The sequence below is a fragment of the Protomyctophum parallelum genome (genome assembly GCF_964188405.1).
Source record: "Protomyctophum parallelum genome assembly, chromosome: 1".
Taxonomy (NCBI): Eukaryota; Metazoa; Chordata; class Actinopteri; order Myctophiformes; family Myctophidae; genus Protomyctophum; species Protomyctophum parallelum.
In genome coordinates, this window is record NC_139697.1 from 87,774,766 (window position 1) to 87,788,600 (window position 13,835).

General features: G+C 41.6%; 1 protein-coding gene across 4 annotated transcripts in view; it reads right to left on the reverse strand.

Annotated features, from left to right (window-relative positions):
• Nucleotides 1-3,951: 3,951 nt before the first annotated feature.
• thoc2 (THO complex 2) overlaps nt 3,952-13,835 on the reverse strand; it is a 31,881-nt gene continuing 21,997 nt past the window's right edge. Inside the window, exons 27-39 of one of the 4 annotated variants that reach the window (XM_083782855.1) lie at nt 13,678-13,809; nt 13,187-13,371; nt 12,477-12,652; nt 12,236-12,341; nt 11,026-11,411; nt 10,726-10,784; nt 9,031-9,066; nt 6,417-6,551; nt 6,204-6,273; nt 5,950-6,092; nt 5,724-5,800; nt 4,848-4,887; nt 3,952-4,730 (exon numbers count right to left, since the gene is read on the reverse strand). In XM_083782855.1, the coding sequence (XP_083638981.1) occupies nt 4,860-4,887; nt 5,724-5,800; nt 5,950-6,092; nt 6,204-6,273; nt 6,417-6,551; nt 9,031-9,066; nt 10,726-10,784; nt 11,026-11,411; nt 12,236-12,341; nt 12,477-12,652; nt 13,187-13,371; nt 13,678-13,809 (1,533 nt within the window). In that variant the 3' untranslated portion in view covers nt 3,952-4,730; nt 4,848-4,859. The other 3 variants (XM_083782856.1, XR_014570299.1, XR_014570300.1) reach the window with 3 other exon arrangements.

Here is a 13,835-nt window from a genome sequence, read left to right on the forward strand (position 1 = left end):
TCTTGTATATTCATTCTTAGATTCATGTTTCTTTAATAATATCTCACTGTGTCCAGCTCAAACTAATGGCAGTGAAACGTATTAGAATGTTGCTCAGGCCACATGCTATGGTGAGTGACAGCAGCAAGACAAGAAAGATATGTTCAAGAGTACAAATGTCCGCCAGGAGGCATGCCCAATGTCCCTCCATCTAGTCTAGGGCAGTGGTTTTCATCCCTTTTCATATCAAGGCCCATTATTTATTCGGCATTTGAGCCACGGCCCACCATTTGTAAAATGTTATTTCACAGTATGTACAATGGGTACACGTACATTTCAAACAAAAGCAAGTCAATACAAAAACTGCTACTTTGGGGATGAAACCATGAAAAGCACAAGACTTGTTTACATCAGGGTCCTCCATTTTCAATTCATCATAACAAATTAACAATATAACGACTTACAAATATACACACGAAAAGAAAAAAAAAAGAGGGGCGCTCTATCATCGTGCATCATCAATCATACATACATCATTGCATTCCGGCCAATGAGAATTTGCGTCCTCAAATGTTTGTGATTACACAATGTTTATGTTTACACAAACACTCAAAGCTGTTCATTCATTGTCAATGGCATTGGCATTTAATGTTTGTGTTAAACTGCGTAAAACTGGCCATTCATTATCAATGGCATGTAATGTTTGTGTTTACACCCACCCTCAAAGCTGGACATCAAAAACAGGACATCATCATATAAAGAAAGTAGAAAAGGGAAAAACATGTAAGTATGGGGGAAAGGGGATCGGGACTCAGACTTTTATTTTTATGGGGGCCAGTTTCAAATTGCAGCCGTCCGAAGTGCTCTTTGAGAGCGTCAAGGGATTCACATTTCTTAATGGCTGGTAGGGCGTTCCACATTTTAGTGGCATAGGAGCGAAATGAGTGTAATCCCTTGTTTGAGCCAAATCTGGGTTGCACGTGGTTCGTCTCCATCTGGTGTTGTGAGTGTGGACTTAGTTGAAATTGGTCCCCGGACCACTGGTTGAAAACCACTGGTATTATGCCCATTCCCTGCCCATTTTGACAGGCTGGAATGGCTTAAGGTTGACCACAGAGTACAGCATCTTGCAATGGGTCTGGTCCACAAGATTCGCTACACCACCAAGATACCCATGTACCTGTCTAGATACTTCCTTAATGTCAACGAAGTTCATACCAACAACACCAGAGGGAGTTCAACAAACCATGTTCAACCCAGATTCAGCACAAACAAGGGACTCTAATACATTCCGCTCCTATGCCACCAATATGTGGAACGCCCTACCAACAGTAAGACATGTGAATCCCTTGACTCCTTCAAATCCACTCTGAAAGGGCAACTACTGACGGCTGCAATTAGATACTGGCCACCATAAAATCTAAATCACCCCCCACCCCCTTAATACTGTATATGTCTCTTTTCCCTTTTATATCTCCCTACATGATTTCCTGTTTTTGAGGGGCACTAGCCCTTCTATATACGTATAGCTTTTGGCCCCGTACGTCTCAATATTTGCCATTGACAATGAAAGGAGAAATTAGGTCAAATGTCCGCCAAATCTTGTCCCCACACGTCTCAATATTTGCCATTAACAATGAAGGGAGAAATTGGGTTAAATGTCCGCCAAATATGATGTAAATTTGTGGCAACAGGCATTCTGATTGCCCAGTATGAGATGATGCTATACATTATACAATGATAAGAGCAAATTCTGACACTGACGAAGGCCTGCGCACCGAAACGCGTTTGTCTGTTTTATATAGAAGTGTATATTTGTACGTCTCTAAATGTGAATGATGAATTGAAAAGGGTGGACCCTGTTGTAAACAAGTGTAATGCTTTATCAGTGTGTCGTCCACAGTAACAGTCTTTGTATTGAGTTGTGCTTTCATGTGAAATGTACCCATTCTGCAAACTGTTAATAAATACTTCAATCAAATCTTTCTTGTGATAAAATGGCTACCAATAAATGATCAAAAAGGTCAAAGAACAAGATTCCTGTACAGAATCTCCTCAGTGGTCAGCAAAAATACTTTGAAGACCGTAACAGTAGGCCTCATTCAAGGTTTATTCAACTATGCATGCACATCAAAGGCCCTAAAAACAAGGCTCCAGACAACAAACTAGTCAGGCTTCTACTTGGCCTAACTCCCCGAACCCACCTCACCCCGCTAATTTTGATCGGTCGTTGGAATGGCTTAGGGTTGGCGACAGAGTATAGCAACTTGCAATGGGCCTCGCCTACAAGATTTGCTACACCTCTAAGAGGATACCCATGTACCTGTCGAAATACTTCCTTAATGTCAACAAAGTCCATGATCACAACAGAGGGAGTTCCACAAAACACGTTCAACCCAGATTCGGCTCCAACAAGGGGTTAAATTAATTTCGCTCCTATGCCACTTCAATGTGGAACGGACTACGAACAGCCATTAAGAAATTTGAATTCCTAGACTCCTTCAAAAGAGCACTTATGGGCAATAAAAAAATGGCCCCTGTAAAAAGGTTTTTATTCAGACAGTCAACAATGGGTTAAAGCAGCCATTCCACACCCCCGCAGGGAGTGCAGTGCCCGTATCTAGTCAGTCGGACCCACGGTTCTCCAGAACCACCACAAAAGGCTCTGGTCAGGCTCTTCCAGTGGGCCTAATCAGCCTAAATCCCCATACCTGTGCAATTTCCAGCCTCTGCCTATTGATTGCCATGGCAACCTCACACCTGCCAATTGATTACTTAATCAGTCCACTTTTCACAGTCAGTTTGCACTCTTCACACACAGGCAGACAGACAGACATCTCCATGTCGTACACAGACAGTTATGGGTGCTATGAGGACATGTATTGCATACTACAGATATCTCCATATACAGCATGGGCACAAAAGGGACACAGATAGTTAAAACGGGTGCTATGACAAGTTGACAACAGGTATTATTAGGTTCCCAAGTTGCACCGTTCGCAAGTAGGCCGGTGGCCAACGGGCCCCTACAGGTCTGGTGTCATTAGTAAGAGTTCTTGTGTGGCAATAATACTAAAAAAGTGGTGAAATGTGGAACTTCAGGCGGGCCCCTGAATGATGACGAGGAAACCCCGATAGCTGGGGTTTAACAAACGCTCAATTGCACTTTCCGCATTTGACCATCAAAATGTGGTGGTCAAATGCAGAAGTAGACCATTCTTCCGGGTGCTTCAAAACGCAACTTCCATCAAAATGAACCGGATAGAGGCCGGTTCGGCCTCTATCCTTTTATTACTCTATGATTTAGCCTAGAACTGGAGGTCTAGAACTTGGGGTCATGTGATCAGTGACATCACAAAGGTGTACACTTTGGCCTGCAGAGTATTTCAGAAGTAGCACTTCCAGTTAAAAAAAGTGTTGGCCTGGGCCGTGGCTCAGTGGTCCAGGCACCTTGGCTGGTAATGCAGTCTGGCAGTGTGCCGCGGGTTCGACTCCCGATCCCGACGGCCTTTACTGCATGTCACTCCCCCATCTCTCTCCCCATTTCCTGTCAGCCTACTGTCTGTCACTCTACAAAAAAATATAAAATAAAATATATATAAAAAAACATTTAAAAAAGGTGTGTTCAGTGTGGTCACGACATAATTGGAAGTTGGAACACAGTCAATTTGAAGCTGATAAATGGGTTCTCCGATTAGGTGAAATTGGCAAGCCATGTAAACATTTATTTTCTGTTCATTAAAATACCTGGACACAGGGACACCCGTTACTGAACAAAACCATCTAGTCTATAGTAATGATTTATCCATCAATGTTTGAACAAAAAAAAACGTTTTAACAAAAGAATATAATTTACAACACCTTTAATGGTGGCAAATGGTGAACATGGCAAACATTTATAATTTAAAGCAAGTACAGCAACTTTCTCTTGTGTAACAGGAGGAAGTAGGGTAAGAGACACGATCAAAGTGACACACTAAGAAAACTATTATTTATTGTTTTAAAAAAAGCATACACTCGAGTACAGCAGATAAAAACTCCAAATGGTCATTTCAAAACAGTTGTATTTGGAGTACAGAACTTTAGATTTTTTTTTGTTTGTTTTTTGTTTTATTTTGTTGTCTTTACAATTCTATATTTGCATCAAGGGTGAACTGGCAATTTATAAATTATGTAAAAACTTGAAAACACAAAAGGACATGACATAAAAAAAGTGACATGAATTACATGTTACCATCTTTATTATTGTACACATAATATACAAACTGGTCCTTTGTATCATTTTGCTCACCTCTGCCTAAATTCTTGCTTGGATTAAAAGGTAAAGAGAAATAAATAGACAACTCTAAAGGGCATGAGGTAAGTGAATATGGAAAGCCTGCTAATTCCAATAAAAGAAGCAAAAGCGAACTCTGATGACATAAAAAAGGACACATTTTCAACCTAGGGATTATTGAATGCATGAGCCGATGCTACAGTAACCAGATTTCTGAGAAGGATAACATTTCCTGTATTGAATAGCACATTGTGCCCATACTGAATAGGAAAAAAAAAAAAACTGCTTTCAGCCCACTAGCTGAAATAAATTGAAATGAAAAACAAAAAGTTTTTTAAAGTTGAATACTACAACTAACATCACTTGCAATATATCAAAAACAACACAGGCAGAAATTAAGGAACCGGGATAACATGATGATACAGATGGGGTTACAGCTGTCTCTGTAACAAAAAGCTCAGCTTCTCCAGTTTTGCTAAAGAGAGGGATAAGGAGGGTAGATGAGAAATACTACCAAATACTGACCGCAAAGTAACACAAGGAGCTCAAGATAAAATGTTTATCAAGGATATCCATGAAAATGATAGCTTACCTTTACTGCACATTATCTGTGCTTCTCAGAAGATTTATGAGTGTGAGTGTTAAGGGAAACAAAGAATAATCCAATATGAGAATAAAAGCCCAGTTTTGAACCGACAATCTATAGAGCCACGTGCCCTGACTAGGGGGTCTACAATCTGCTAATATTGTATACCTACTAATCCTAATAGTTTATTATTTTAGCTGACATTTTTCACGTGTTCTAATTTTCTCTGAATTCTATTGTCCAATGTCAGCTAAAATAATAAACTAACATTTAGATGCTAAATATTATGTCATTGTTTTTGTTCTAATTTTCACTGAATTATATGGCTGTTGAAAATAGCACTGCTTAGTAACAAGGATTAGCAACGTAAATGTTTCAACTTTGGCAATATAGTAGACACAATCCCATAAAGAATTTTAAAAGTTACATCATTCAGGTGACAATTCTGCTAGAGTAATCCGAGTTACTTTCACCACTCAAAATGACATGGGAAGCAATGGTGCACAGCTATAATGAATGTAGCGAAATGTAGGAACTGTTGTGCTATGACTTACACTGCAAGACTGAATGGCAACTACTCCTCTTCTTGCAGCTACGTCATGAGACTATGCTGTTAAAAAGGTGTGTGCTTGTATGCACTATGCATACAGAATGGTGAAAATAAATCATGCCGAAATCTTTCTCCTGTGTCTTCCATAACATTTGATTTATCGGATTGTTGTCATCGTCAGTTTTATCTACGTAGAAAAGTCAGTGTTCAATATACATATGTGATGAACCACTTTAAATATAGGTTATTCAGCCCAATTGGACATTAAAGTATTCACACTATATAAACGGTAAAAAAAGTGCTCACAGTTTTGGATTTAAATTCAAGGATATTGTTTCTTCTCTTCTTTCCCACCACTACTGTCCCTCTTGTCTTTCTTGTCAGATTTCTCTTTATCGTGCCTGGACTCCTGCAGCACATTCACAGAAAGGACATGTAAACGGAAAAATCCATAACTGCAATGATGACTAAAACGGAGCCATACACTTGCTCTAGATTTACTACATATAAACCTGACTGACAACAGTCAAAGTGTGCAGTGATAGCTGTTCCGCTCACCTTTTTCCCTCCAGAGGAGGTCCTCTCGGGTTTCGCCGACTCTCCCTTCTCCTTACTGGATGATTTGGGCCTCTTCTTCTCCTTCTCAGCTGAAAGTGCAGAGTCTGAGGAAGGACTGGCACTCTTGCTGTTTTTGGAGGAATCTGGGACGAGAGGATAATGCCAATGAGTACACCCGAGCGGGTATTTCATCATTATCATATAGGCAGAGACACAATAAAACAAATTAGTGAGATGTGTCATAGTGTCCTTACTGGTGCCATTCTCATCTTTTCTACGTTTAGTTTCCTGGGCCACTGATTCCCGCTCGCCGACAGTGTGGTCCTAAAACAGATCACAACAGGACACAAATAACACCAGGCAAATAAAGTTCTGAAATAATTCGACTTACTGATTTATTTTAATTTTTTAAAGTTTCATGACAATTTATGATGATCGAACAATGATATAAAATGATAAATTCTCACTCTTTTCCTTTCTTTCCGATCCTTGTCTTCTTTCTTCTCTTTTGATCGGCCTTGTTGTGTGTTCTCGGACTCTTTCTTGTCCAATTCCTTCTCTCTGCTCTTGGATCGCGCAACTGAATTGTAGTTGGTGTGGTGCTGTTAAGATAATGACACACACAAACCAAACCAGAAAAGGGCATTATTTCTTTTCCCCCTCATTTCAATTTACCATTCAAAACAGGTCTAACTTCATAACTATCTGACAAATGCAAGTCTGGTATGATACAAGAATAATATCTGTTGGAAAGACTAATTGCACAATAATTAAATAGCCTGGACTAAACACATCTATTGGACATAAAAATACATACCATCGCTGTCAGACAGAAACATTGTATCCCAATATTTCATTGTTTCATAAAATGAGTTTATACTCAGTTTATACTTCCTCGCATGCCTATGTCTTGCAAAAGTAGCAAATCTACAAGCTCACAATTAATCGCAATGGGATGCGTTGTGAGCTTGAAGATCTGCTACTACTTGAACTACTGAATGTCTTCCCCCCCCCCCGCCTATATCATGCCCAAATGTAGGGAAACTAGGTTGAGTCTTTCTGTGGGTTTTTATAAATGTTTAACCAAAGAAACGCACTATCAAGAGCTTGTGATTGACTAAATAGTAGTGATGAAATGGAAACTCGTTTCCATTTCCTGAAAAGTTTTGGACATAAAAGGTTGTCCTCTTTGACAGACAGCGAGAATATATAATTCAACAGATCACCCATTGAACTTTGAGTTCAGACTGGCAGTACATCAGCACAACTAAGGATGATGGTCTGGTTGGGATTTGTGCTGAAAGAATGATCCATTCCTTAAAAATAAAACTTGATACTTATTAGATGCTAGTTTCTTAACCCATTCTGGGCGGGAACCCATATTTGTATCTTACCCCCTCAGGCCGGGAACCCATATTGGGGTTCTGTACAGTATGTACAGTATTCAAAAATGTAAATTTTTTGATTCTGCTATATCAATATTTGAAGTTTTTCAGAAACCTTAGGTCAGGATTTAGAGGCGTTTTTAGAATCGGCCTTAGGCCTTATGTTTCATGTTTTGTAAATTGACATCAGGATGCTTAAATGTATAAATATTCGAACACTGATAAATAGTGATGATTCCTTTTTATATTGTAGTTGAAGGAATGGATTTGGAATGCAACACAATATCTAAGATAAACATCGGGCATCCCTTAACCTGGCACACAACATAAACCTTTGCTTGTGCAGCTTGTTTTCACTTCATGAGAATGCAATATTTGTCCATAAAATGCAAACACAGGCTCTAACCACGTTTGAAAGAGATTATCATGAATAAGTATGATTTAGAATAAAATAGCTAGAACAATTTGTTTTAATAACGCCAATTATCACCATTTGACTATTGTTCTGTTTGGAAATTGGACAATGTTTGAGAAATAGTCAAACAGTAATATATATCAGTCTGTACAGTTAACAGAACCGTTAATAGCCACAGTACAATAGATTAAATGGTTCTCTTTCCAAGGATATTCTGCATGTGAACAAGTTTGTCTAAACTTTGTTTAGGCCTCAAGAAATAAATGAATTAAACTGTTTTTAGACAATCAAGACTGTTTTCTAAAAACATTTTCTCCCATTAAGTGTGTGCTATAATGCAGTGGTTCTCAAGTGGAGGTAGGTGTACCCCCTAGGGGTACGTAAGAGAAAGTGGAAAGAGGAAAGAAAACAGGACACAATTTAAAGTAAATGTGCTCAGGATGGTCTAATTTCAAGTCTTTCACTCCTTTTCTTATGAGATGTCTGCCCGACAGCAATGATATGCTTAGATCGGTTTTTATCTAAGCAATATGTAGTCGGGTAAACTACTTTGATCCAGAAATCAGGAAAGGGGGATACTGAAGCCGTAATAAAACTACTCATTCAAGTGTGTCATTATGAAAGACTGGAAGGATGGAGACAAAACACCCCAAGTGAATTGCATCTAGGCAACAAACTGGGCAAAAAACTCATCTTAAACCCATCGAGGACGGGAACCCCTTTTGGTGTTTTAAGCATTACGTTATACTTTAGCCGTTGAAAAATAGCAGATCTGCTATTTTAGAAAAATCGGGAAAATGTGGCGCAAATCTTTGAACATATATTCTTTCAGAGCTACGTTTTTAACTAATATTTTTGCTCTTGTGGGGGTTCCTGGAACAACATGTTTTCAGATGGGGGTCGGCAGCCAATTACATATAATTGTTGGGGTCCTTGACATGAAATATTGAGAACTAAAGATGTCCCGATACTGTATCGGTATCGGGAAAAGTATCGGATCGGCCCTTATTTGTCATATCGGGTCATAACGGTATCGGTGAATATGCCAGTCTAACCACCAATCCGACAGGGGTAAAGGGTTGACACTATGGCAGGTAAATACAATGTTGAGACATGTGGAGTTTGCTTTGGAGTTGCAAGTGCACGTTTGAGTGAGGAGTCTGCTATAAACACAACACGAGATATATAGCTAGATAGATATAAACACAACATGAGATCACGACACTGGTATCGGTATGGGTAAATACAATGAGTTGTAGTAGTAGTAGAGTCATTTCAAACCTTGGATGCAGAATCCTTGGGTTCGTTGCTATTGTCCTGTAGGAATGAATGGAGATGACAGATGAGCTGGGAGGGGGGTGGGGGAGGTTGTCAGACAGCAGTAGAGTTTGAAGGAAGGAGGGTAGTGGGGGAGGGGTGGGGGGTGGGGGTCTGGCCGGGCCGACAGCAAACTTCTCCCTTGATCGCTGACCTTCAAGAACTAAGGCTTTGACAAGGTTATCACATAGAGGAGAATTAATAAGGCTCAACATCTGGAATGTCAATATTTAAAATGGACAAAAAGGAAAAAAAAGTGAATGCAATAAATAAATAAGAGTCTCAGTACTTTAAAAAAAGTGTCTGGAATTTTATCACATTATTAAACCCTGGCCTAAAGTGCAGCTGGGTAAGTAACTATGCCTAAAGTGCAAGTGCTGTAGTGTAGTGTAAATAACAAGTGTGTTCGTGTGTGTGTGTGTGTGTGTGTGCATGTGTGTGAAATCTTGTGTGCTTGCTGCATCCCTACATAGGAAATTGTCGCTGTCACTTACAGTTCTGGAATGGATAAGACTCAGGGGGAGCCTATTTCTCTGGTGGAAGAGTATAATTTAGACCTATCACAAGCCACCTTCCAGTGGTTTGGGGGCAATGCTCCAGTCGATTCCAAAGGCTTCGCCCCCGCACCTTCCCTCCCTCTCTCTCTCTCTCCCTCTCTCTTTGTAGGGGGGTAGGCGTGTTTTATATTGTGGCCCATTCAAAACAGCAACATTGGCGTTCTCCGTCTCCGCCCCGACCTCTCAGGTGCTGGTGGCTTTGATTCCCGCTGTGCGTGCGTTTGGAGGTAGTAGTGACAGAAGCTGGTCAGCTGGTGGGTTTGGGCCGTGGCTGTTGGGCCAGCAGGAACGCCTGGGCGCCGCCCGTCTCGACTTGAAGTGCAGGCTTGCATGCAGACCGTTTGAAACAAACTGAGGTGAAAGGGCTGGGCTGGAGGGTAGATGATGATGCAGCTTCCGCAGGAAAGTGCCTCTGTGCCACGAAGAGGCTCGCTGGAGACACCCGAAGCCCTCTTGTTGTTCCCGGTATGATGAGGGACGAACCGATGTGTGACAGCATTTTGACAGGGGAATCTTCAGCTCGCCAAAGTGTACGAGCAGGGGGAGGGAAAAAAATCTCAACTTGGCCTCCATTTTTATTCTTAAAATACAGCTCTTTGAGGGGTAAAAAAAAAAGAAAATAAAACATTTTCAGCTTGCCAGTGGAAAGGGGCAGACATCTGATATGGCAAAGCCAATATGTTTCAGGCAAATATTTCTTTCTCCAAAAAAAGAAATTTCAGGCAAATATTTCTTTCTCCAAAAAAAGAAAAAACAGCACAAGGAACGTAGAAATGCGTAAAAAAAAAAATCTTCTCAAGGCACTATAACTGCTTTCCTTAATATAAAAAAATATATAAATATCTCAGTATAAAAATAATATTTACATTATTCTCTCGGCTAAGTCCTCGATTTCTCTCCCAATTCAGGAAAATAATATACTAGTGTTCATGGAATGCTTTCCAACTCCCATGGTGTTTGGATGGGGAATTCCAGATGCCACGCCTGCATGTACGAGATCTCTCCTTTGGGTTCTTGAGGGTCGATGGAATGGGCAACAGATGGGAACGCTCCGGTAGACAGAGAAGAAACACGGGCACAGCTTTCCTCAGGCCATACTAACCTTTACAGATGAGGAGTGCGCTGGTGAAGAGTGGCTCTCGACCTTTCGCCGTTTGTGATCTGCACATATGGGAAATGAAAAGTGAAACTTAATTGGCGTGGTAATTTCTTTCAGATTGTCAGCACACACATTCACACATTTGTTACATTCAAAAGGTCACTTGTATAACTCAACCTCACAGCTTGTGACAGGATTTGGAGACTTTGGGCTATGTTTAATATTATGCCAAAGAGAAAATAAAAGCCATGCTCAAAAGAGCAACATTACAGTACAAGAAGTCCATTCAATGTTGAATCTTACCCCTCTCAGACTCAGCAGACTCTGATCTGGGAACTGGCGACTTGAGGGACCCAGATGCAGCGGTCCGGTCTCCCTTCTCCTTGCTCTTGGACTCCTTGACGGCGTCCCGATCCCTGGACATCTCCTGGGACTCCCCGTTGCCGGCCTTGGCCTTGTCCTCCTTGCTGCTCTTGTCGTCGGCCTTCAGCTTGTCCCGGTCGGCCTTGGGCGTCTTCTCCTTACCCTCGCGTGCAACGCGCTCCTCCTTTCCGCCTCTCTCCTCCCTCTGTTTCTCCCGTCGGGTCTCCCCCTTTGCCTCTGGAGTGCTGCCTGGTGTCTTCTCCTTCTTGTCTTTCTTCTCCTTCCCACTCTTCTCTTTGTCGTCCCTCTCTTTGATGGGCTTGGTGCTGAAAGGGAACCGGAGGATTGCTTTTTGTTTGTTTGGGATTTTCGAACGTCTTCAGTTCAACAGATATGACCAAAAACCTTACTAAGTAGGATTTTCGAACGCCTTCAGTTCAACAGATATGACCAAAAACCTTACTAAGTGTGATATCAATTCTGATGGGCAACAAAAACTGTTTTTCCGTAAGACTTTATTGAGAATTTCTTTAAGACCAATATTACCATATTACTAATTCAACGGTGTTGAGGTATTGTGCTGCTCTCACAGTAAACAGTAACAATTACTATTAAAGGTATATTCAGTGATTTCACTTAATTCAAATATCACTTATTTTTTTGTTTTGTTGTGATAATCCTCCCTACTATAGAGTGTGCTGGCCATATAAGGAGTTCCTTCCTGTCCCCAGTTAACCCCTGGGGGTCAAAAAACCTTAGGTTTCGTTTTTGACTCTCTATCCTGATTGGACGAAAGGTTGGGTCCCACAGCCAAAAACGAAACCTATGGTCTTTTGAGTGAAATCACTGAATATACCTTTAAAATAACATTTGGAGATTGTATTGGTCTATTGTTGCGACAGCAGTTCACAGGTTTACTATGAAAACCTGAATTTCCCATCAGTGTCACGCCACCATACATGGTCACGCCTTGTGACATAATGCCACCATATAGCCGTCTCCATATATGAAGATCACGACACTGACGTCATCAAAAGACTGGATCGTCACCTAGATCTGCATATATGGAGCCGACCAGCAACTCTATATCTGACCTCTATCTATTACACAGATGGTTAAGTGCCTTCCCCTATTTCCACTACAAACGTACCTGTTAAGAGCACCATTGCCATTGCTGGTGGTTACTTTGGCTGCTGTGCTGTTGGCTTTGTTCAAAGGTCCCTTCGCCGTCCCCTGAGATTTATCCTTGCCCCGATCTGTTGAAACACAAATGCAGAGCTGGGATGAGCACAACGCACAATCATGTAACATCAAATGTTACCAGATCCAGGGGGGGGGGGAAACACAGACAATCTAACAAGGACATACTGTCTCAGTCTGCTCTAACTCACCGCCCTCCTCAGAAGTCCCCTCGTCCGTCTTGCTGGTGTTGGTGGTGGGTTTGCCGGTGCTGCCAGGGCCGTTCTGTTGACTGGCAGGGGTGGCGCTGCGCACTGGTTGCTCCTTGTGATGAAACTCGTTCTCTGGGACCATGTGCACCTTCCGGCTTTTCAACTGACCTGAATAACTGCAAGACGCATGGACGGTTTAAACCAGGCACAGGCCAGGGAATCAAGAGAACTTTACACAGCACAGCTTTGCATGTACACACCCCCAACAACAAACGCATCCAAGCAGGCACGCACAGACAAACATTATCGCAAAGTGAAATTAATTTGACACCCCTCCCTACTCCCAGCTAAATCCACAGATTACCTCCACAGAAAAGGGACATTTATTTGAATGCACACAAGCTTAATAGAATGGTTCAACCTCTGGAACCTCTGGAACTGAATCCAAAAAAGAACTATCTAAATGTATACATAAAAATCTTAAATTTGAAAAGCAATAGCCACTTATAGCGCGCGCACGCACACACATGCGCACACACACACACACACACACACACACACACACACACACACACACACACACAATAACATCTCTCTGACTGAAGCAAAAGCGCTTTTGCTTCAGTTAGCACACCAAACAAACATGATGCATGTTGTATGTGAACAGTGTGGCTCCACTGAGAGCTGCAGCACACACAGGGCTGTGTTACCCCATGGCCAAGGCATAGAGGTCGGGCCTCTTCTCCTTCTCCTCTAAACAGATCTTGTGGACGCGGCACTCCAGTGCCTGGCCGAGGTTCAGCACCTTGGGGTAACAGGGCAGGATCTTGGTGAGAACGATAAGGATGTTTCGGATGTGGGTGTACTCCCCGGTCTCGAGGCAGTGGACTGACGCCTGGTTGACGGAAAACAATGTTGAAGATGGGGGGGGTTAGTTGCCAAATACACACCTTCAATGAACATCTGTAGCAATTAACAGAATATATATATTGAAACAGATATTTAACCAATAACAGACTTAATCATGTAGGTTAACTACTTTGTACAAAAATAGTGAAAATACATTAATCATAATTGAAGCAAAAGTTTGAAATACTTAATTTGAAGTCATATCGTCGCCCACTATAGGCTACACTTTGGAAATTCTCATTAGAGCAATTCCAACCGATAGGGATGTAAGGTGCATTAGTGGTGGACTCACTTTAGTCAGCATGTAGTGCCACTTGTGCACCACGTGCCTGAAGTTCTCGTAGTCCAACTGGTCGGCCTTGTTCCCTCCGTCAAAGCCTGTGGCTCTGAAGATGGTCATGAATCCGGGGTAGTTGCCACACTCCTTCCGAAAAAGGAAAAAACAAACGC